At 39.2% G+C, this 25,009-nt stretch overlaps 1 protein-coding gene across 1 annotated transcript; it reads left to right on the forward strand.

The window, feature by feature from the left end:
• Positions 1-1,484: 1,484 nt before the first annotated feature.
• On the forward strand, positions 1,485-16,812 carry LOC132847049 (zinc finger CCCH domain-containing protein 6). The gene is made up of 12 exons (XM_060871953.1): positions 1,485-1,959; positions 4,940-5,150; positions 5,251-5,373; positions 5,483-5,687; positions 5,921-6,072; positions 6,149-6,277; positions 6,382-6,496; positions 6,624-6,733; positions 6,843-7,060; positions 7,190-7,617; positions 14,360-14,530; positions 14,626-16,812. The coding sequence occupies exons 1-12, from the start codon at positions 1,874-1,876 to the stop codon at positions 16,107-16,109; spliced, it is 3,432 nt and encodes a 1,143-aa protein (XP_060727936.1). The 5' UTR covers positions 1,485-1,873; the 3' UTR covers positions 16,110-16,812.
• Positions 16,813-25,009: the final 8,197 nt, after the last annotated feature.

The following is a 25,009-nucleotide window of genomic DNA, read 5'->3' on the forward strand; positions in this document are numbered from 1 at the left end:
AGAGTGATGCGAGAGAAACCTTTTCTGCACACACGCCACAAACGGAGTTGCTTGAGGTATGCAAACGCACATTTGGACAAGCCAGCTTCATTTTGGAATAAGGTGCTGTGGAGTGATGAAACAAAGATTGAGTTATTTGGTCATAACAAGGGGCTTTATGCATGGTGGCAAAAGAACACAGCATTCCAAGAAAAACACTTGGTACCCACAGTAAAATTTGCTGGAGGTTCCATCATGCTGTGTGGCCAGTGCCAGTACTGGGAATCTGGTTAAAGTTGAGGGTCACATGGATTCCACTCAATATCAGCAGATTCTTGAGAATAATGTTGTGGAATCAGTCACAAAGTTGAAGTTACACTGGGGCTGGATATTTCAACAAGACAATGACCCAAAACACTACTCAAAATCTACTCGGGCATTTATGCAGAGGAACAAGTACAATGTTCTGGAATGGCCATCCCAGTCCCCAGACCTGAATACCATTGAACATCTGTGGGGTGATTTGAAGTGGGCTGTCCATGCTCAGCAACCATCAAACCTAACTGAACTGGAGATGTTTTGTAAGGAGGAATGGTCCACAATACATTCATCCAGAATCCAGACACTCATTACAGGTTATAGGAAGCGTCTAGAGGCTGTTATTTCTGATAAAAGGAGGCTCTACTAAATACTGATGTGAGGGTTTTTTTTTTTCCTGTTGGGGTGCCCAAATTTATGCACCTGTCTAATTTCATTTTGATGCATATTGTGCATTTTCTGTTAATCCAATAAACCTCATTTCACAACTGAAATATTAGTGTGTCCTTCAGTTATTTGAGATCAAAATGAAATTGCTGATCCAAACACCCAAATATTTATAAATTTAAAAAAAATCATGGAAATTGTCAGGGGTTCCTAAACCTTTGTATACGATTGTAGAGATGAGGTATAGATTCCTACATTAATACTGTGGAGAAGCTGTAAACATGCTGCTGCTCGAAATCTTAATGAATTTAATAATTTGTTACATATGATTTGTTCATAATAAAGTGATAAATCTGGGCTATAATTAGCGACCTTTTATTATAACAGACCAACTGCAGGTTTAAATGATTGGTCACTTGCATTTGTCCACATTGTGTGAAACGAGCGCCACCTAGTGCCGAAAAGTCAGTCACTGCTGATACAAGGACATGTCAAAAAACTACTTGCTACAGAACAATTTCAAGTCTAAAAATAAAACACGTTTTATAAAGCATGAAAACACGTCTGAAACAGGATAAGACGCAGATTCTATGCGCTCGGCTGCCTATCGATATCGACAGGTTTCTGTTCCAGGTATAAGCGCGTTTTTTTTTTTTGTGACAGCCTTGAAAACCAATAATATGAGTTAAAATGGTGACAATCTCCTGGGCGCCAGTATTCTGACCAATCAAACGAGTGTTCCGGATCCGCTGCAACAAGCCCGGATTCCGATTGGTTAAACCCCTACTAAATGGGCGGGACCTTTCTTCTTGTTCACCGTCTTCGCAGCCATTTTGCGAAAACTCTTAACGGGCGCCATGTCTGAAGGAGATACTGACTGCATCGAAAAAATCATAACAATCTCTGTTCCAACACTCCGCCTGCAGTATCGCACCAAGACAGCTGTCAGCCGACGGGACGTTTTTTAGCAAACCTGCGGTATCAAAGCTGTGTTTACAGCGTAAACATATCATCATTGACATGAGAGAGGATAATGTCTGTTAACCGTCTCAGTGTAGAGACGTGTATCCGTGAGTGTTCTCTTCAGACTAGCTAATACAATCCGTCATCATCTCTCACAACAAACCAACGTCTCCATGAGTGACTGAATCATCTCAGTCTTGTTGGGGAGAATCCGTTTGTAACCATCATGGCTTTTGTGAGCCTCTTCTCCTGTCCCCTAAACCCCGTCCTTGACAAAAACATGACAGACTCTGAGCTGGCAGGGGATGAAAGGTCGAGTAACGTTCTTATCTGCTTCTGTGCAGGATTTTTATTTCTACATTTTATTCAATGGCTGTTTTCATTTCACTCGAGTTTTCCAACGTTTTAGGGCATTGGCTTGATTTTCGTAGCTCGTTGCAAAACAGGCCTGGAAAAAAAAAGTCCATCTTTTGTTGCATGCACTTTCATTATTCTAGCACAACTGTCACTTTATCAAACCTAGTGTGTTCCCTCCCTGCTCGTCATTGCTTTCCCTTCATTTATAACGACTTTGTGCTGCCACTTAACCTCCAGAGCAGGAGCTGTTTAGTAAACTGCTCGTTACAGTGTGTTGCTACGAGCTGCTTCGAAGCTGTTTAAATATTTTGATGACGTACGGGAAGCCCCGCCCACTGACGTGCCTTGGCTCAGATTTGCCCCGCCTCCTTTTTTCTCTTTTTTATTTTTTTTTTCCAGGACCGCCCTCTCCTGCAGGAAAAAAGACTTGTAGGAGTTTTCTATATAAGGCAGACTAATGCTGTGCCTTTAATGATAATGATTTTAATGTGTAGATGATGATGAATGTGTATCATGTGTCTTAGAATAATCAGAGGAATGCTGGGCCTGTTTATGTTTTGTTCATTTATTTTATGAAGAATATGTAAGCACCAGAGGTGGGATGGAGTAAGTCACACACGTGCAAGTCTCAAGTCATCAATGTCAAAGTCAAGTCGAGTCTTTTTTTAATATTTGTCAAGCAAATCTCAAGTCTCAAATTTGTGACTTAAGTCTGACTCGAGTCAAGTCATATGACTCAAGTCTCCCATCTCTGGTAAACACCTGTTAATACAGGAGATTCTGAAGTAACTCTTTAGATGAGAGAAGCTTTCTGGATTTATGTTGCTAAAACCTTAGGCAATAACTAAGAATGGGAGAAATGATCTCTGAATAAATCACAGAGATTGGGGCATTGTTACCATGTATGTATAAAGGTTACACTGAATGATTTGTTTATACTATGAACACATAGTGTTGAAGTAAACTGCTCGCTTTCACTTTAGTAATGAGATAACCTTCTATTATAGTGCTTGTGGCCATGCAGGTTGTGCTTGATTACAGGTCTGTAGGTCCTACCTGTCCTAGGAACTCAATAACATGCCTGTAAGTCCCCAAGAAGCATTTCTTCTATTAGTTGCTTCTCTAAAATATCATTAAGTCCTGTTTTTTTTAAAACCCTGACACGACTTGGCTTTGATTTGGTTTTGGCAGGATATGATAGAAAATCCAGTTTCCTGCAGTGTCTCCATACTGAAGGAAAAATCACAACCACTCGTTCATCAGAAGATGTAATACAGTTCTTTTACTACCATGTCAATTTGGACTAGATATATGTGAGGTGGTCCTACACCTTAAACACTTTAAACAGTTGACAGCATTAATGGTCTAAAAAGACGCAAATAATAATAAAAAAAATTCTTCAGCAAAACTAAGTTAATTAGTGAATATTTCCTCGCTGGTGACATGACTGTTTGGGTGAGATTAAAATACATCAGGAATAATTGCATGATTATTCCTCCATAGAAAACTAAACCAGATTTAATAATAATTTGATCAAATTATTGGAAGCATGTTCTTAATGTTCTCCACAGTCTAAATCAGTTGCGATGATTTCCGTTAGTTTGTATATGCACCCAGTGCCGTCCCTCCCAACGTTGGCTCCCTTTGGCAACAGTGTTTAATGTGGTGTGCTTGCCATATCTCTAGAGGTCTCTTGGGGCACCATGTGTGTTTGTTTTTTTTCTTTTATATGAATTATTTAGCCAGTAATAATTCCATTATCTATTACATAATGCTATGTGTGTTGGATGTCATTCAACTAAAATTTGAGTGAGAGTGAAAGCTGGTGGTTCTGCTGGCATTCAGTACAACCACAATACACATCAACACCTCCCTTTGTTGTTAATGTCTTCGCTTTCCAGTTGTCACTGGAAATATCTTTACAAAGCCAAATAAATCTAAAATCTTGTTTCCTAAAAGCTAGAAATAAGAGTAAAAGAAATACTAGCATTTACTTGTACTTTGACACAGATTTTTTTTCTAATAATTTGTAATAATCCAGTTTTGTATAGATAAGACATTTCAAAATTGAGACTTGTGGCACAGACTGCAGACACAGATGCAAGACATATCCTTCTTTCTTTCCTGCTTTCTTTAGTCATGTTGTTTTGTTTCCTCCAAAATCTGGCCAGGGATGGGTAAAAAAAAAAAAAATCTGAATGTCAGTTGGTGGGAGCACGGTCAGTGTGGAACAACTTCAGTGGTCTGCACCTGAGACGAGTGGGGATGAGTCCTGACCTCATCCCCACTGAACACATTTGAACTGAACACCCCAGACCTCTACACTCAACATCATTGTCAGATCTCACTAATGCTCTTGTAGCTGAATGATCACATATCTCCCCTCCCAGCCATATACTAACATCTAGTGGAAAGCCTTCTCAGAGGAATAGAGCTTATTATTACTGTTAAGAGGGGACTAATGTTGGAAAGGGATGTTCAAAACGCATTTAGATCAGTTGTCCAAAAACCTTTGGCCATATAGTATGTGTTTTGGGATTGGAGGCTGCAAATTTTATTCTCTCTCTGATTTTGTTTGAGTCATGATACAGTATTTTCAAGTGCTGAGTTCAGTCTGCTGAAAAACATTGCTGGGTTTGCATCTGGGCCACAGTCTGCCAGATGACTTTCATTTTGGACACTCAGTTAAAGCTGAGCTATTTCCTCCAAGACACACGGCTTCCAGCACTGTCATGTTGACAATTTAAGAATGTGTTAGAAGATATTATGGTTTGTGATAATGCTTTAAAAGTTCTTGTGTTAAGTGGTACATTGCATTTTTGTTAATTTTGGAGCAGTTCTTATAATTTTATAGTGTTGTATTGGCACCCTAGTAGTTTGCTGGAATGTACATCCATGTGTATTATTTGTCTGACCCGGAATTTAATTTTTAAAGGGAGGACGGTGAATTGGAGGATGGAGAAATCGATGATGAGGGGATAGGGATTGAAGAAGAAAAGGAACCCAAGGCGGATCCCGAAGTTTTAGACAAAGAGAAGGAAAAAGTGCGTGAGAAAGATGACAAATCGCACCGGCACACTCATAAGAGACACAGGAAAATCAAAGAGAAACACAAGTCAAAAAGAAGGCGGAGGGAGAGGCAGAAGGTATATTCCTAACTTCTTCCTTTAAAATCACATTCTGTCTTTGTGAAAGTGTTGCTTCTGAAACTTTTCTGATTGCTTATTTTTTATTGCTGTGTCTCAGCACCACTCGCCATCTAGTGGCTCTAGTTCTGACAGTTACAATACCGATCACGAGCATCAAGACAGACACAAGATCAAAAAGAGCAAAATCTCTTACCGGGATTACGACGGTCGGTTTGCACAGGTAAATTTCAGTTTCACTCATAAGTCAGTTATTAGATTTAGAGATAAAAGGCAATTTCCGTCTTTGTCCCCTGTCTAATCACTCCGTTGTTGTACCTCTTGGTTTCTAGCGTGAACACGAACCTAGTGGAGGTCATGGAAAAGCACAGAGAACATCACAGTGCAAAAACAGTGAGAGTGAAGAGAAATATGACTATGACGAAGAGCAGGACGACTTCTGTGAGGAGCTTTCCAAATACAAACAAGCCAAAGAGATCAGCAAAGCAGTACCATCTAAAGAACAGGGGACAAAGTCCAGCACAAAAGGAGGGCAATGTATGTGAGAGATCAAATGTTCTGCTCATCTTTTGATTTCACTTTCAGTGTCTTATCTCTTTCACCGTTTTCACAGTTTAATTGTCTATTTTGTTTTGGTCTGTCTTATGAATGCCTTTAAGTTATACTGAATATCTAATAATAGTAAGCCAGGGTGATGGGACGTTATTGCTTTTTGTCCCATCGGTTTTATTTTCATTGGTTGCATTTTTTTTCTCACTCACCTGGTTTAGTTAGTGGCCCCCGGGGTCGAGGACGTGGTGGAGGAAGTTTAGGCAGGGGCCGTGGTGTGCTAAACAAGAACAAGAAACTGAAGGGCAAAAATTGGGGCCGTGGTCGGGGAAGAGGTGGAGAGCCAGGAGAATGTGGAGGAGGAGCTATAGGGGTGAGGCTCTCTAATGACGTTTTGTTAGCATTTTATATTCAGCAACTGTGTTTAAATACCATTCTTGATCCTCCAGGAAGGCCAAAGCCAGCAGTGTTTCCAGAAAAAACGTCCAATCATGAGTCAGGAGTTCATCAATCAGCACACGGTTGAGCACAACGGAAGAAACATCTGTAAATATTTCATTGAGGGCAGGTGCATTAAAGTAAGTCTTTTGCATTTTACATCTTTGTGATGTGCATGGCATGTTGTCTGACTTGGGTTTTATTTGGTACGGACTGTGATCTTGATCTTTGATCTTTCTTACAGGGGGATCAATGCAAGTTTGAACATGACAACGTAATCCCAGAGAAGAAGAAAGAACTTTGCAAGTTCTATGTCCAGGGATACTGCACTAAAGGAGAGAACTGCATCTATATGCACAATATCCTTAAAAACATCAAAAGAACTATTCATTTAGTGTAAATTGTTTTCAGGTTATTGAAATAAACGTCATAAAAAAGATGTGCCTTTTTTCTTTTTTCGTATTGAGCCTTTACACAGTATTTCACATGAATATCCCTGTAAGTTCTTCCACACTGGAGCAAAGTGCTACCAAGGAGACCACTGCAAATTCTCTCATGACCCTTTAACTGAGGTGACAAAAGAGTTATTAGACAAGGTACGAGCTTATGCGTTTGCACTGATTGTGCATCTGACTCTTTACTTAATCTTTAAAATGACTGATCGTTCACGTTACTCCTGTACTTTGTGTACTTTTACGTTTTCAGATTCTGAACACAGATGAGGATCATGCTAATGACGAAGAGCTGGAGCTGTTGGACCTGAGGAAGCAGGGCATTGTTCCTTTACCTAAGCCACCTCCTGGTGTAGGACTCTTACCAACACCTGGTTCAGGGAGTCCCCAAGATGGCAGCAAGAAGATCCCCTCTTTATTTGAAATCAAAGTCCAGCCAACTGTGGACCTGGCACAGAAAATTGCGCTAAGGTCCTTTTTATTTTCTATGTGATAAATTAGAATGATCTGTTGATCCCCAAGGTGGAGATCATTTTAAAACCTTGGAAACATGTTGTTGTTATTAATTATGTTTTTTTGTGATGGTTATTCAAATTTCAGGCCCAATTTCTACAATAGCACCTCTCCCCCATCTGGACAGTTTCAGGGTAGCGGAGGTTCTGCTCAGGAGGACATGGAGACTGGAAGTATGATGTCCCCTGGCCACAGTCATTCTATATTACCACCCCCAGGCTCTCCTGGATCCATGGGTGGTCCTGCTCTTCACTTCCCAGGGACAGGTGTTCCCCAGAGCCCTCCAATACAAGCACCACCACAGGGCTTTGGCCAAGGCCTTCCCATGCCACCCCCGGGACTGCAAGGTCAGCCCCCAGTCTTCCATCAGAATACAAATCCTCAGATGAACCAGCAGGGGGCACACTTCAAGTCCTTGGCTGGCGGACAGATGAACACACCTTTTCAAGCTATGAGTCGGATGCCTTCAGAGTTTTTCAAAAACTTGTTCAGTGTCCAGCCACTTGCTTTAGCAGGTAGGAATAAAACATGCTTTGCTTTTTACACACATTTCTCAATTTTTTTTAGAAAGTAATCATCTTTCAGCCATGAGTAACATGTGATTGATGCTGATGACTGTGCTCTTTTTGGCAAGGAAAACCAATAAAAAGCTAAAAATGTAATTTTAATTATAGGCTATTTTCTGGAAATTAATACTAAATTTAATATACACTTTTGTATTGTACGTCAGGAAAATTAGCAGCAAAATACTAAGTCTAATGATTGATCTAGGCTATAATAAACTAATAAATAAGGTAGTTAAACTCTTTACTAAGTGACCACTGAGTTTAACCCCTAAATATAACCAAATCCCAGATGTTCAATCAATTTAAAATTACATAAAGACGTACAGAGAAATAAGTTGTAAAAATTTCAACAAATCTAAAGATTTTTCCTGTAGTGTCATCACCTTTTTCTGACGGTTAGGAACACTGCTAGAAGCCTTAGAATGCACGGAAAGTTTAGGCATCTTGAGGGTTTTTAGAATTAAGTAAAAACCAAGGTAATAAGAACTAAAATACTTATCACACTTGTACGGTGCATGCTTGTTGAACTGAGATGCGGGAGGATGGACCGCGGCTTCACTCATACACTAGTACACAAAGCATCAGAACTAAAACCAATAAGATAAGATATACCTTTATTCATCCCACAGCAGCCATATATATATATATATATATATATATATATATATATATATAAAGAATGGAGACATAATACAATATAATATACAGTATGTACAAAACAAAATGTATAAAAAGATGTATATTGCACGTATTTCAAAATTTCTGTTATTGCACGTTTTTCAAAGATAAGATCAAATCAGCAACAAGGAAAGCTGGTAGCGTGAAGTAAAGATTTTTTGAAGGAATTGCTTAACTGATTTCTTGTATGTCTTTAACTTTCCCCCAAAAAAACAATCAAATTTTTATTAACAAAATTTTCTTAGCGATTTTACACTTAAAAACATGAAAACTTATAAATTATTTAAAAAATTAAACATAAACACTTCTGCAGGGTTTTTTGAGGAATTCGCAAATTTAGCTGATCTGTGAAAAAAATCGCAAATTCAAATTAATAAGGTTCAATGAAAATTTAGCGAATCTTTGAATGCACAATGTTTTACTGTATTGTAATAGTAACAATGATATTGTTACTATAGCAACCATAACAGTTTGGAAAGAGTATATTAATCTATACCTGTGATTTGCAGCTGGAGATACTGTCCATGCTTCTCTTTTATACAATAATGCTGCACAGACCAGACAGATTTGAGCATTTTAAAGAGCTGGTAAGGAAATTAAAAGGAAAAAGCTAATGATTGATGACTGAGTTCGGATGGTTCAGCTGAGAGAACCATTTCTGGTTGAACTGTTGCTTTAAAAGTCATATTCATCTTAAGACAATATATTTTCTTAAGAGAAGAGCCTCTTCCATGTTAACAATTGCATGTTAATTTCTTAGTGAGCATCATTCTATGCTAAGAACTTTCAGACGTACATATGTAATAGCTTGCTAATGTATAATCGCAATGCAGCTCCGGTCAAGCATATTTAGTTGTCATTTTCTATGTACTTTGTAGCAGAGGACAGTCTGCTACAGTATTGTTGCTTTGAACGAAAAATAACATTAAGAGGAACTGACCTGATTTGTCTCAGTAGCCACAGTATTTATTGAGCACATAATGCACTTTGATTCACACACTATTAAATGATACTGTGCATGAACCATTTACCAGTGTTTTGTAGTAATACTCAGAACATGGTTTAGCCCAAAGCTTTTTTATAAACTGATATACGATAGAATCAGTAGTGAGATGTTTTAACGAGATATGAAAACATTCTTCTGATTAATTTTCAGTTATACTTCCATTTTACAATTGTAATAAGGTGAGGCAAATAAGTGTTTTATACACTGCTGATTTTTCAAGTTTTTCCACTTACAAAGAATGGAGAGATCTGTCATTTTCATCGTCGGGACACCTCAACTGTGAGACAGAATCTAAAAAAAAGAAAATCCCATTATATGATATTATTGTATGAAATAAGTATGTCGTCGCTGTCGTGCGGAAACCTCGTATGTCCAAATTTGGTCAATTTCATATTTTTTCACATATTGATGCTATTGGTCAGTCCCCACGTGGGTCTGTTATTTTTACAAGTTATTAACCAATCTAAAGTCTTGAAAATAGCTTGAGCGCAAATCTCATAACTCCATTGGACACTTCAACTATCCACCTCTTCCTCATTCGCGGAGAGCTTCGCGGCATATTTCTCCTCAAGAAGAGTCGCAACGAATCAACACGTCTTCTGAGGTAAATGTCTTCAAAACACTGAGCTCAAAGAAAAAAAATCTTGACCCCCGCTAGTTCTGGTGCTCGTCTGAGGACAGGAATTTAGCGCAAGACAATCCACTGCAACGCGGACTAAACCCTGTGCACTGCAGATAAGGTACGGCATTTTAGTTTTGGAGATACGAGGATTCCGCCTGACAGCGACGATTTGATACAATATAAAAATATAATAAAAGATTTTATTGTATAAAAAATATAAGAATATTTGGTACAGAAACCTTTGTTTACAATTACAGACATCAGACATTTCCTGTAGTTCTTGACCAGGTTTGCATACACTGCAGCAGGGATTTTTGCCCCTACATACAAGTCTCCAGATCTTTCAGGTTTTTGGGCTGTCGCTGGGCAATGCAGAGTTTCAGCTCCCTCCATAGATTTTCTATTGGGTTCAGGTCTGGAGACTGCCTAGGCCACTCCAGGACCTTGAAATGCTTCTTACGGTGCCACTCTTTAATTGCCCTGGCTGTGTGTTTGGGGTCATTGTCATGCTGGAAAACCCAGCCATGACCCATCTTCAATGCTCTTACTGAGGGAAGGAGGTTGTTTCCCAAAATCCCGCGATACATGGCTCCATCCATCCTCCCCTCAATACTGTGCAGTCGTCCTGTGCACCCCAAAGCACAATGTTTCCATCCCCATGCTTCACCGTTGGGATGATGTTCTTGGGATTGTACTCCTCCTTCTTCTTCCTTCAAACACAGCGAGTGGTGTTTATACCAAAAGGTTCTATTTTGGTCTCATCTGACCAAATGACCTTCTCCCATGCCTCCTCTGGCTCATCCAGATGGTCTTTGGCAAACTTCAGTCGGGCCTGGACATGTGCTGGCTTTAGCATGTGGACCTTGTGCGCGCTGCAGGATTTTAATCCATGATGCTGTAGTGTGTTACTAATGGTAACGTTGAGACTGTGGTCCCAGCTCTTTCAGTTCATTGACCAGGGGTCTCATTTATAAAGCTCAGTTTTCGCGCAAAGGTTGTGATCTATAAAAAAACTAACTTGACGGGAGAATGTGCGCACCTTTAAGCAAACTTTGAGAAGTGCGTACGCACATTCTGGAGATAAAGGGAATTGGCGACACAGATGGTGAGGTCGTGAACTGAAGTTAGATTGTAGATAATAAATGTGAGAAGAACGATTATAAGAATTAATGACATTTAATTTTCACTCCATTTCATACGTTATATCCACATTATCATGAGGATTAAATCCAACAGTGTTATTTGTGCCAATTGTTTTAGGCTTTATACATCTAGTAAAATCCAAACGTAATTCAAAGTGTATTAAAAATAAAATAATAATAATAATAATCAGCGCTACTCCGTCCAGGGTGTATCCTGCCTTGATGCCCAATGACGCCTGAGGATAGGCACAGGCTCCCCGTGACCCGAGTAGTTCGGATAAGCGGTAGAGGATGAATGAATGAATGAATAATCAGCGCTGCCTTACAGTCACATTGTCCACAATGGGAGTGCAGGAGGAGATGGCGTGACTACATGTGATACAGAATAGCATGAAATACCCTTTTATTAGAGAACTGCAGAGCACAGTGTAAAAACAAAATATTTTCCTAAAGGTACATATATCATAAAATGTCAAAGTCTGCAAATACAGTCATGAAGCACAATTGCTACTCATCATCGGTCCTAACTATTACGGTGTTCATTACAAAACTGTCATGAAGAAGTATGTGTTCACTATAACATTTTCATCTTAAATTTTCGCCCACAAATTAATCCTGTGATTTTGTCAAGGTGTTAATGGTCAGTCTAATTGCTAGAAACATATAAATCCTCCGGTGACCCGGGTATGTAATGCTTCATGATGGCACTGTTGGAGGATTACACCAATGGCAGAATAAGGAGAGAACGAGATTTCAGGGACCATGATGATTTCCTGGCCCATTAGATTCCCTAGAGCTGTGCTCCTAGATCTATGTGCTGAATTGGGTCCAGTATTAAAGAGGGCAACACGCCGGAACCATGCCATCCCAGTCCAAATACAAGTCCTCACCACTCAGGTAAATTATTTATATATAAAAAAAAACTATAAGTAATCCTCAACTTTGTCTCTAAGACCTTTTTGTATATGAAATAATTCTATTGGAATCTATCATCTCACCCTATAGGTCTGGTATATCACAGCCGTCCCTGAGTGCCATAATATCTGTCGTTTTGAATGGTATACTTAATATGGGTAGTCGATACGTCAGGTTCCCCTACACTGTGCGAGAACAGGCCGAAATTAAAATGCAATTTGCAGCAATGTCTGGTTTCCCAAATGTAATCGGCGCAATTGACTGCGCTCATGTTGCTATAAGGGCACCATCTGAAAATGAATTTGCTTATGTTAATAGAAAGCATGTGCATTCTATTAATGTGCAAATCATATGTGACTCCAACATGACCCTCACAAACATTGTGCCACGCTGGCCTGGTTAAACATATGATTCCTTTATCTTGACACATAACAGTGTAGGGAACAGACTAAATGCAGGCGCAGTACGTGATGGCTGGCTTCTTGGTGAGTTTAACAATATTAAAAAGTAGAAACTGTAACAATTTTGTTTTTAATATAATTATAACCTGCAGGCGACAGTGGCTACCCCCCTGAGACGCTGGCTCCTCAACCCATTTTTAAACCCACAGAGCGCAGAGAAAATTCATTATAACGAGGTCCACTCTCGTGCCCGCGCAGTGATTTGCATTGACTATTTATGGTTAAAAATGGGCGTGTACAGGGCGGGATTTGAGGCTGGTTCACGTACGCACATCTGCGGGTGATCTGTGATTTATAAAGGGAACATTGCTTAGAGGAGTGTGTAAGCACGGTTTTATAAATCGGAATTTTTTTTGGCGTACGCCATTTTTGGCTTTTGGGCGTACGTAAACTTTTAGTAGGGATCCTATGCACAGTTTTTTAAATGAGACCCCAGGTCCTCCTGTGTAGTTCTATTCTGATCCCTCACCTTTCTCAGGATCATTGATCGAGATCTTGCATGGAGCCCCAATAGTGGAGAGATTGGAATCTGATTGACTGAGTGTGCAGGTGTCTATTATACAGGTAACCAGTTCAAACAGGTGCAATTAATACAGGTGATAAGTGGAGGACAGGAGGGCTTTTTAAAGACAAACTAACAGGTCTGTGAGAGCCAGAATTCTTCCTGGTCAAAAACATATTTCATGCAATGAAATTAAAATTAATTATTTAAAAATCATACAATGTGATTTTCTGGATTTTTTTTTAGATTCTCTCTCACAGTTGAGGTGTACCTATGATGAAAATTACAGATCTCTCCATTCGTTGTAAGTGGGAAAACTTGAAAAATCTGCAGTGTACAGGGTTTTTCCTGGGTCAAAATTGGTCTTTGGTGGTGGCTGACCGACATGGTCATCCACACACAGCAAAGAGTACCCTAGTACCCACATGATCCGCAAGCCCAATATTGACAATAAATGTTACATTTAAAGTAAATACTTTACAATGAAACGGTTTGTGATTTTTTTCTTATCCTATTTATTCATGAAAAAACGATCACTGTCAGGCTAGATAGTGAAAGAAAGCGATTACAACTTATTTTACATGTAAACATCATCGATACCAAAGTATATTTGAAATGTCAAAGGTATCACAATTTATTTACAAATATAACAGCCTTCAGATGAACATTTAACTCATCTCTTTTTAGTAACACTGTAGAACCTTTTTACAAGATCTCTGTAGTCGAGTTCATCCTGATGCGGGCCCATCCACAGCCATCTTGCAGCATACTTCTAAATGTTGGTCCTTTTTTCATTTTAGTAATAATCAGATCAATTAAAAAGTAGCATTAAAAACCTAGCGTTTAAAGGTGTAATAGTGTAATTTTTTACCATATAAAATTAGCAGCTAGCTAGCAACAGCTTGCTTTGTGCTTCATCTAGTTTCATCTAGATCTAGTTTCATCTCACTCCAGTCTAACTTTAAACTAAATGATTTTATAGGTAATTTACTACACATTGTCATACAGTAGGACTATACATACTGTGGATTATTAAGGCTAAATTTTCTAAAGATGGAGAGTGCCCACGCGGGGGTGGGGGGTGGGGGGTCACTGTGCTCGTTCTCTCTGTCAGTAGCCTGCTTCACTCACAAATCCCAATTACAGATCAAATAAGGCTTTGGCGGAACAAAAAATCGTTTTGGCGGCCGCCTAAAAAATTTCAATTTAGGAAAAACCCTGGTGATAAGTATCAAATACTTATTTGCCGCACTATAACATTTAAACTGTGCTTTAATCACAAGGGGCTAGTATAATTTTACTTCTGATTGAAAGAGTTTACTGAACCCCTCATTTACAGTGCTCCAAATGTTCTCGTGTTTCTAGAAGAAGGGAAAGGCAGTGGCGAGGGAGGCAGTGGCGAGTCCCATAGTGGCATGCAGGACATGTTGCCAGCTGTTCAGAAAGCTTTGCTTTTACACCTGAATCAAAATCAACAGGACTCTGACTCCCACAGAACTGATGGACAGGACTCCACACCAGTCAGCAGAGACAAAGGTCAGAAGTGAAATGTGCTGTGTGAATATAACTGTTTATTAACATATACAATCTGAGCATATATTTCATCTGTAAAAATGTATTCCTTGTTTCAGACGAAACCACAAATTGGTATTCTAGTGATGATGAGGATGGCAGCAGTGTAACAGCCATCTTAAACACTCTAAAAAAGCAGAATGAAATATTGCAGATGCAACAGTCCCAACAGTCTAAGCTTCAGCAGTCTGGAATGTTGGTCCCCTTGAATGACCCCAGGCTTCACAAGGAAAGGGCTCTGGCTGACCCTCGGCAGCACGGTCCAGACTGCAGGAGAGAACCGGAAACTGTAATTGACCCCAGATTAGCCAGAGATACCCACAAGGCTAAGCCTATAGAACCTATGAACTCGAAGGCAGTTCCACACCACCACCCACACACTAGCACCTCTGTAGCTCAGAAGCCTTCTGCCGTGGAAGAGGATGAGGAGGGCGAGCGAGAGCTGAGGGAACGAGCTGCCCTAATTCCACTTGATCCAAGTCCTGGAGCTATGCTGCGTGACCCTCGCTGCCAAGTTAAACAGTTTAGTCACATCCGTGTGGATATCCTCCTTCAGCGCCCAGCCTTCGCTCACAGTGTAGTGTGGGCACCTGAGGATCTCATTCCACTGCTAATTCCCAAACAGGAGCCCTCTATAAATCTTCCTCTGCCTCCTCTCATCGCAGATGCCCAGATGAACCGCAACCTCTCAACCTCTTCAGACCATCCATCCTCTGCGCCGACTACTCCAGATCCACGCCTGGCACGCCTCAGAGAAGATGTGGATGTGCAAAGCATCCCTCATGGCAGGACTCTGCAGCCTCGACTTAACCCTGAGAAACCAACAGATCCCCGAACTCATAAAGTTGGAGAGGCCAGGATAAATCGGCCTGGGAGCCTAGACTCAAAGCTGCCTGTCAAGAGAGAAAGTTCCTCTGGTGCAGGGGTTTCTGATCCAAGATTACAGCGAGCTGCGTCTCGTCATTCTGCCACTTCAGCTAGGTCTGATTCAGAGAAACTGCCCCCATATGCCCCTCGTTTGGCATCTTCCACAGGTAGCGGATTGGAAAGCCCTACCACACTGCTTGGGGGCATTAGCTTGTATGATCCACGTAACCACACCTTGCTTTTGCCAAAACAGGAACCAGAGGAACTCCTGAAAAATGCAGGCATCCTAAAGCAAACAGGTATATCGGAGACCCTTCCACTGCCACAGGTGCCTTCACCAGTGGTGACTGAAAAGAAGAGTGAAGACTCATCTGAAGTCTCAGAAAACCAGACCAACGGTTCTCAGCCGGGCCAGATCATGCCTATAGCGATGGCAGCTCCTTTTTGCTCCCCTGTGCGTGCAGCAGCACCCGCCATGCACAACCTTCCAATCCAGCAACTGGCGGCGCTCATACGACCAGCTTACGTAGACAGCCGACCGAGCAGGCCTACTGGACAGACTACTGGAGCCCAGGAGGAAGAGCCAGATGATGACAAAGAAGTGGAAAAAAAGGACAGGCCATTAAGGGATGTATTTAAAACCTTTGACCCCACAGCCTCACCATTCTGTCAGTAAACACTCCCTTATTGAGACCAGTCAGTCTCTGTTAGGAATTCACACACCACTGTATGCATGTCATATTTATTTATCTTTGATTTGTACATACACTTCACAAAGTCACATGACCAGCTAACATTACATAATGTCGTCAGTCATCAGAGTATACTAGCATCAAGAATCAGCATACTGACAAGTGTAAGTCTGTAAGCTTTACTCTGAATAAATGTGTTTGAAGATCTATACTTATTAATACAGACACTGTTTGAGGAGAAATGTGTGGTTAAAAATATTGTATAGTGGTACTTAAAGAATACCAGTTAAATATCTTAGATCTATGTATTATATAAAAGTGTACAATTGTGCTAAGCTTAATTATTTAAAAGTATATGTGATCACGTGGCTAATGTACTGTGACTAGATTACTTTTCAATCATTTGTGATAGTTTGTGCTGAAGATACATCTCTAGCAAGGAAAATGAAAGACCAAATTTCATCTAGAGAATACTTTTTTTTCTGTACGGTGGAGTTTATGAAATCTTGTAGCACTTTATTTTATGGACAACATTTCAATTAACGGTTTTATTGTTTTATGTGTTTTTCCATATATTTGTACTGAATTGTTTTGGTTACCTGTGTGAAAAAGGACACTGAAAGATTGTCCATCACATTACTTTTATAATGTCTTAAATAAATTGCAAATGCTGTGACTTTTCACATAGTTGTACACCACAATCTTTGCTTTTTTATCTAGGGTAGGTGTTTGTTTGTCACAGAAGCTTTATTTATATCTTTCAAGTACGCTGATGGGTGGTGCAAGGCTTGGTGTTGCATGCTGTTGAGAAGTCTTGCGGAGACCCAGGTCATCAGTCTCCGGGTTCAGCTGTTCTTGTGTCCGATGGATGAGGAGGTTCTTTTTCCACTGTATGCACAGGGAAGCTGCCTTTGCTGCATCAGAATTGGGCTCAGGTTGTCTCAGTCCCTTCGACATTGAAAAGAACATGGAAAGTCATTGCATTTAATTGTCTAAACCAAATTCATACTACAGAAAATGCAAAATAATGTCATGTTTTCAGTGTATTCAATTTTATACACCCAGGTTCCACTTTCCAACCTGTATACCTGCACATTAATCCAATCAGCCGATAATGTGGAAGCAAAAGCTTCACTTAATTTTCACTTCAGAATGGGAAAACAATGGGATGTCAGTAACTTTGTTGCATGGTTAGTGGTGCGAGATAGGCTCTTGAGTATTACAGAAACTGCTCATTTCCTGAATTTTCAGGAACAAAAGATCGTAGAGGTTACGCTAAATGGTGCTAAAAAAACACCCTTCGAAACCAAGAGCTTTCTTGTTGATGAGAAGGATCGAAGGAGAATGGCGAGACAGGTTTAAGCTGAAAGTAAGGCTATGATGTATCAACAAACGTTCACCAAAACAAGAAACCTGGTCATTTTCCAGGTGCCTAATTTGCATTCTTCAATTTCTTTTGTCTGACAAGAATGGAAATCAATTGACATTTCAGACCATTCTGTGTAACCTCTACGGACTGTTGCACATGAACATCCCAGGCGATCACTTTTTTGAAATACCCAAGCCAGCTCATCTAGAAACAACAGGCCGTCACAGTTAAAGTCTGTAGCAGGGAAATCCCCATTCTGGGACAGTTGAAATGAATGTTATCTGAAGCTTTTAAACTGTAAATCTATGTTTAAAAAAAGCAAATACAATAAAAGTGAGTTTGTGGAAACAAATTCAAATTTAGTTTATTTGTATAGCGCTTTTAACAATTCCCATTGTCTCAAAGCAGCTTTACAGAAGCATGGAAACAGAAGAAAGAGAAAAAAATATATAAATATATAATCAAATTCAAATCTGAAGACTGAAACATTGGGTTTGGTGGGCTATTAGCAATTATTAAATTGATTGATCCCCTTTATGCATTTGTTATCCTCCAGGCAAAAAGATTTTGGGCTAAAATATCTTTCCTGATACCACATATCGTCATGCACTTGTAAAGCATCCCTCTTTTTCATGGGTAAATATCTTCAGCTGTTTGACTAGATCTTTTTCTTATTTTTTTTTACATACTGGTGGGTGCCAATTATTTTGGAGTTGACTTTTGGAGTAAAAACCCAATTGTACTTATTTTAAGAGAATATTATTAGAGTACCTTACGTTGATATAATCTTACCTTTATGCATGCGGTTTCTGCAGCTCGAACCCCTTGGATAACTGTCTGAAGCAAATTCTGGGCATTTTTCACCAGGATTTCATCAGAGGACTTGCACGCAGGAGTCACTGCGTTAACACTGGAGAGACACCATGCACCCCTTGGGTCACATGATATATTGTCCTGTTTAATTAATGGTTAATATCTTGTAGAATGGTACAGTGTTGAAATGCAAGTGTAGTACGAAAGTACCTTAACCTGTATACAGCTGAGGCCAAAAATTTACTTTCACCTAGACAAAGGACATTCAGTCTTACACAACTTCATACGCATCATACTTTATGTGTGTTCAGTTAGGATGTTACAGCTTTTATTTTCTATTATCAGATGGGTCAAAAATGTACATACTTGGTATTTGGTGGTGTTACCTTGCAATTGCTTAATTTAAATGAAATAATTGTTGGAGCCTTCTACAAGTGTCTAACAATTTTTGCCCCTTTCTCCAGATAAAACTTGATTTAGTCAGGTTTGCAGGGTTGCTTGATTGGGCAAGGGCTTGTTCAGTGTGACTGCAGAGTGCAGGATGTTGGATCATTCTTCTGTTTTTAAATAATTGCTTTATTTCTTAGAATTTGTCAGTAATTAGTACTCTGATGGTGAATATCACAGTATTACAAGTTTGTATAATTAAGTAAAAGAGGAGTGAGAAATACATAGTTTTGATAGGGGACATTTTTGATACCTTAGGCAGAGATGCCCCAGCTAAGGTATTGTAGTTTTCACAGTTTTCACAGCGGTTGTTGCTTGTCCAACAGATTTTCAAACCAATTTAAGACTTTGGTACGTTTACTTTGGTCCTCCATCTCCTGTCATTGTTTTGGGGTTGAACCGAGTTTGTTTATTCCTAAGAGTTTATTTGTGACTCTTTAATAAATGATGCAGTGACATTGTGGTCCATTATTTTTTCTGTTTGCCTACAGTTGTTTGGTACTCCTATTCATGGTACCTTCAGATCTTTGAAAATTGCTTCTAAGTATTTTTTAGATTTTTCAATGGTTTATCAGGCAAAAAAATCACTGGCTCTAAAGGAAGGGCCTTAAATATTGCAGTCCCTATGATATCCCAGTTATGACAATTAGCTAGTCAGGAGCTTCTAATGTAGAGACATTTAACCTAGTGTATGTTCTATTGCCAGTAGAAATGTATTATGACTTGTGGAGTCAGTGTAGGTAATGATTTTGTGTTGATAAACCTCACCTGGAAATAATGGTGAGCTGGTTAGTAATGGTAACAATCCGCTCTGCTATGATGCACAGCTCCTTATTAGACTGTTGATCCAGGCAATGCTCAGCTATTACCTTCACAAAATGTGTGACAGTCTGGCAGCTCAAAACTAAATCTTTAGCTGAAGATACAAAGGCATCTTTACTCTGGAAATAAAATGAAAGTCATTGAATAAAAATGAAATATCAGTTTTTAATATTAGTACTAATTGCTATTACTAATTTAAGATTTTTTTTTTTTTTACCTGAATTGGTCCTTTCCTTTTTAAGTATTGTGTCATATCATAGATTTTATCAGCCATTTCTCTGGTCACCTTGACAATCTGATTTCCACGAACATCCCACCTTTCTGCTTCTTGTTTCAGGAAGAGTGAAGTGTAGGCCAGTGATGGATCCAGAGAGCTGAACACTGGCACTCTAACACTATTCTGTGATAACAGGTCCAATGTAATACATGAATGTTTAATGTCTACATGAATCTTGAAAATAGAGAATAAATCAATTTGTGATGTCACTCATAGCATTGTTGAATAATTTGTTACCATTATTGATTCTTGGTGGTTCATCGGAGGAATGTTTACAGGGTTTGCTTTTTTTTTTTCAACGATGACTTGACTAGGAGGTTTTGTGTTCTCTTTGATAGAGCTTTGTTTCATATTAGTCTGCAGAACTCCATTGTATGCTTTGCCCTGCAAACCAAGTTTGATCTGTTCTTTTATGATGGGAAAAATTCCATCTACTTTGTAAAGCTCTTCTACTAGGTAATGTGCTTTTGCTGACCAGCACTGTGTCTGAATGTCAATGCTTAAAGTCTCAGAAATAGTCCGCGTCTCCATCATTATCTTTGCCCTACTTACTATTTCTGACATCTGAAATGACAAATGGTCGCTAATAAATCTCAGATTGGACCTCTCTCTTGGGTCTCTCATAAAGTTTAAACATTCTTGGACAGATTCTGTTGCGCTTTTAACATTCATCAGCAAAACTTCAGCACTTGCATCAAACTGTGTGTGGATTTTGTCAGCTTCCTCTGAACATTTTTTTATACAAGCCAGAGAGACAATGTTTTGAATTGCTGTTACATACTCCTCATTAACTTTGCTCAGGATACCACAAAGGGATTTCATTTTTATCTGAAGCTGTCTCTGTAGAAGCTCTGTTCTTGCAAGTCTCAGGACACCTGACCTGGATAGAGTACCAAGGTCATCTGTGGCTTGTAAATAGGCCTCACTGAGCGCTTTCACATCATCTCGTTCTTTCAAGAGTTTGGTTTTACAGCTGTCTGTACAGTTTAATGAAGACAGCCTTGCCGCCTCTTGGATTCGAAGTGAGTTTTCAGACATTGCTGCAAACCATTTTTTGGGTGTCATCTGATGCTGGCTCAACTGTCCCCTTCCATGAATGGTACCTGTTCCCAAAATCCTATCCAGTGTGGTCAGCAGAACTTGTATGGATAATGCCCAGAGGATGCAAGGTCCATCATATTCTTCAGCATCAGACTGGCTTGCTTTGGAGACCAGGAGGTCTGCAAGATTCTTTGTATTAGTTTGGGCTTTTTGGAGCTTGCTTAATAGAAATGTTATGCTGTCATTACTCTCGCTGCTCCTCACTTTAATATCAGTTAATGTCACAAGTTCAACTGTGTCTGAACACAAACACATGACTTCCGTGAGCTCTTGGATACAGTTGTCCACCATGTTTGCTGTATGGCTATGTATCATTGCTTTGATGGCATGGTACCACATGCCAGTTACTGGCAGCAGAATATTGTGTGTGCTTTTAAGAAGGTCAGAAAACTGAACACTATGTTTATAGACAGTATCTATGATCTTGACTGAGCTCATGGCTGTTTCCTGTGCTGCCTGAACAAGCAATGGGGTCAGAGTAACTAGCTCAGACCGAAGCGTTTCCATTTCATGATTATTATTTTCCTCTACAATACAGGCAGCCTCCTTCATAGCCTGGGTATAACAAGTGGAAAATTCCATAATCCGTGTGCAAGCTATGTTTAAAGCTTCAACGTTTTTATCTTTACTCATGCTAATCACTTCATATAAGAGAGGCAACAAATCAGAACTGTGAGATATTTGGACAGACTTTGAGTCTATAAATAATGGCTTCTTTACCTTTCTGGTTTCAGGCTGATGCACTGTGGTAAGTTCAGGATTTTTCTTTTCTGGAAGTGTTGCTTTAAGCTCTACTTCCAAATCTTCCTTTTTATCTCTATTATCTAAAGTCTCTATTTTGGCCTGATCATTTGTTGTCTTCTTTGGCTCTTCAGAGTAAGGGACTGGTGGGGTAGTGGTCACCTGCCGAGCCCCTTCTCTCAGAGGACTAAGCAGGTCTGGGTGTTGTAGACCGTCTAAACCCTCAAGAAGAACATCAAAGTTCTTTATAGAGACCAGGATGCTGTTGGTCAACAAAGGGAATGCTTCCTCTTGAAAGTTGGTGTTAAATATCTCTGTTGCATGCCCTGTGACTTCAGCTAGAGATTTTTCAGCTTGCTTAATAAGTACTAGTAATCCATTACGGTATATGGGATCATCACTTTTATCTACACATCTTCTTACAGACTGAACTATCTGGCTCATTCGACCAATCAGAAGTCTTAAATGTTTGCTCAAAATGTGGTGGTTCTGGGATTTATGGGCCTCATGACACCTATCCAAATCGTGCTTCATTTCTAGAATAGAGAGGTGTATGAAATCCTTTACATTTATGACATTGTAGAATGCATTCAGCAGTTGTTCTGTTTCTTCCTCCCATTTCTGATGCAAACTGATCAGTTTATGTAAAGCCCCATGGTACAGTACAGAATCTCTCTCAAGCTCCAGCAAAAGTGGTAGGACTCCATCCTTTAATCTCATAAGGCAAGAAATGGAGTTTTCCACACCCTCAAGACTCTTTTCATCAGTAGCTAAAGCTGAGACAAAGCTGGCTACTTTAGCCATCCTATCTGCATGGGATATGAAAGTTTTAAATAAAGTTTGGATAGGATCCATGTTCAAGCCATCCTCTAGATCAGCTTCAAAGAAGTTATGTACAGTGTTTACCAGCTGCTCTAGAGGACTTGATTCTAAGACAAAGGTATCAATTACCTGATATAGAGTTGCTTTTACCACTGCCTCATCCAGCTCATGGATTTGTATCATTAAAGAGATACGCAACTTCTCCTGATGATCTTTTGGCTTCTGCTTATCTGTGCAATTTATATTTATCTGTCTCATCTGCTGTATCTCTGTCCACAGTTGCAGGATATGTTTACAGTTTGCAGTCACACAAGACCTAATTTCTCTCTGAAGGGAATTTGCGATATCCATGCTATGGAATACCAAATCTCGCAACACAACATCAAAATTACTGTCTTTATACCAGTTGAATGCTGGATCAGACAGAGATTTCAACAATCTGATCCGTCTCTCTGTATAATATCCAAATGAGCCTTTGGACCTGCATTGATAGTTACCCTTGAGCGCCATTATGATATCATTTATAGTGGAGTCCACTAGTTGGAGGATGTATTTTTTTGACGCTTGTGCCACCTCACTGGTTGGGTGTTTGATTGTTGTGTACATGGCAGTGTGAAGCATTGAGATACTTCTTCTCAATATTTCCACAGATGCTTTCACACAGTCTTGCTGCCTGTGATCACGCATGTCTTTAACTCTATTCATTACCAAGTTGTGAAGTGACAGTAATGCCTTGGAAAATGCTTGAAATGCTTTTAGTAATGATTGTATTTCTGTAGATTCTCCAACATATCTTAGGGAGTCCAGAAGCCAGTGAGCAGCTGAAGTAATTTTCCTTACAGTTGCCTCATCAGCCACTAAAAGAACCTACAGTACATCAATAAAAAGCAAGTTAGGTCTGATGTAAAAACAAAACAAAAAACAATGGTAAGTAACTAGACATGACCATATCCTATGCGTTCTAATTGCTTATTCTTCTCATTTTACCTTCACAACTCCTAGGAGCACATTCTGTGTGGCTTGAATAAGTTCGTCTCTGTGCTGTCTAACTTCTGGCTGTATGCTGAGCTTTTGAGTGGCAAGGAGAACATGCTGACCTGACATTATTAGCGGTTCCAAGAGTAGACCCATTTCCAGCCTCATGACATCATCATCTGACTCTGCCATCACTCTGTGGACAGGAAAACAGAGACACGATAATATTCCCTGTGTTTACACTGGAATAATGCTAAGAATAACAATAGTTAACATTACAAAAGTAGATCTTTTGCTACCTAGCTACTACATGTAGATGAAAATACACTGTATAACCAAGGGTGTTCTCTTCACCACAGTTTTCCTGCTTATTATTTTGAAAATGACCACATTGCATCATGGCTGTAATTAAATACAAATAACACTCGGTCTACATTTTTGGAAATTTGGCTTTTAGTATCTTTGGTATACTCAAAATTATTATTATTTTTTTAATCTCACAACAGCCTTAATAATTTGACATTGTTATAAAGGTATTGGAAACTTTTATTTGATACTCTGCTCCATACTGAAATGCATGGTTCATATAGTATTTAGTAGCTGAACATCCATACTGTGACTCTGTAAAGATGCTTGATTGGATTCAGATATGATAAATGGAGACACCATTGTACAAGGACACTGTACCAGTTGTCAGGTTTATGGAACTAGCTGGAGACAACTTCTGCTTTGTGACATGTTGCATTATCATGCTGGTACATTGCAGCCATAAAGAGATGCACATGGTCAACAGTCAAGAAACAGCAACAATCCTCAATTATAATTCATCTGAGGATAATGCAGATTATATTTGACTAATTACCACCACTGTCAGCTAGAACTCTTCACAAAACGTAAATTGGGTCAATATGGTCAAACTGTTGAGGCCAAATTCTGATCCATAGACAAATAGTATTTTAAATTTTAAGTTAATCGTTTTTAAATTAATTTTAAACTTTAATTGTATATATTCATTTATTTATTTTTGTACTTATTTTCTTATTATGTATTTATTTTCTTATTATGTATTTATTTCTTTTTCTCTCTCTTCTGTTTCTATACTTCTGTAAAGCTGCTTTGTGAGACAATGGGAAATTGTTAAAAGTGCTATAAAAGTAAATTGAATTGAATTGAATCCAACTACCTGCATGTAGCAGCAAATATTGATATTCTTTAAGTTTTTCCAATTTTCAGCTGACTAGTCTGGTTAAGCCTGTAAGAGCCTTACCGCAGTCTCAAATTCCTGTTCTTGGCTGGCAGAAGGGGAATCTTATATAGTCGTTTGCTGTTGTAGCCCATCTGCCTCAAAGGTTTGATGTGTTGTGTGTTCTGCTTACCATGATTGTAAAGATTGCTTATTGGAACCTTATTTTATTTAACCTTATTTTATTTAACCTTAGATATTTTCTTCCGACCTTTCTCAACAATAAGGTGTTTCCACCAGCAAACAAATCACTTACTGAATTGTTTTATTCTCA

The sequence above is a fragment of the Tachysurus vachellii genome, chromosome 6 (assembly GCF_030014155.1).
Source record: "Tachysurus vachellii isolate PV-2020 chromosome 6, HZAU_Pvac_v1, whole genome shotgun sequence".
NCBI lineage: Eukaryota > Metazoa > Chordata > Actinopteri > Siluriformes > Bagridae > Tachysurus > Tachysurus vachellii.

Bases quoted from the DNA above. Each gene is read 5' to 3' on its own strand.
- LOC132847049 (XM_060871953.1), top strand. From the start codon at position 1,874: ATGGCTTTTGTGAGCCTCTTCTCCTGTCCCCTAAACCCCGTCCTTGAC. The intron at 5,151-5,250 runs GTATATTCCTAA...GCTGTGTCTCAG, and splicing joins GGCGGAGGGAGAGGCAGAAG to CACCACTCGCCATCTAGTGG. The intron at 6,073-6,148 runs GTGAGGCTCTCT...TTGATCCTCCAG, and splicing joins GTGGAGGAGGAGCTATAGGG to GAAGGCCAAAGCCAGCAGTG.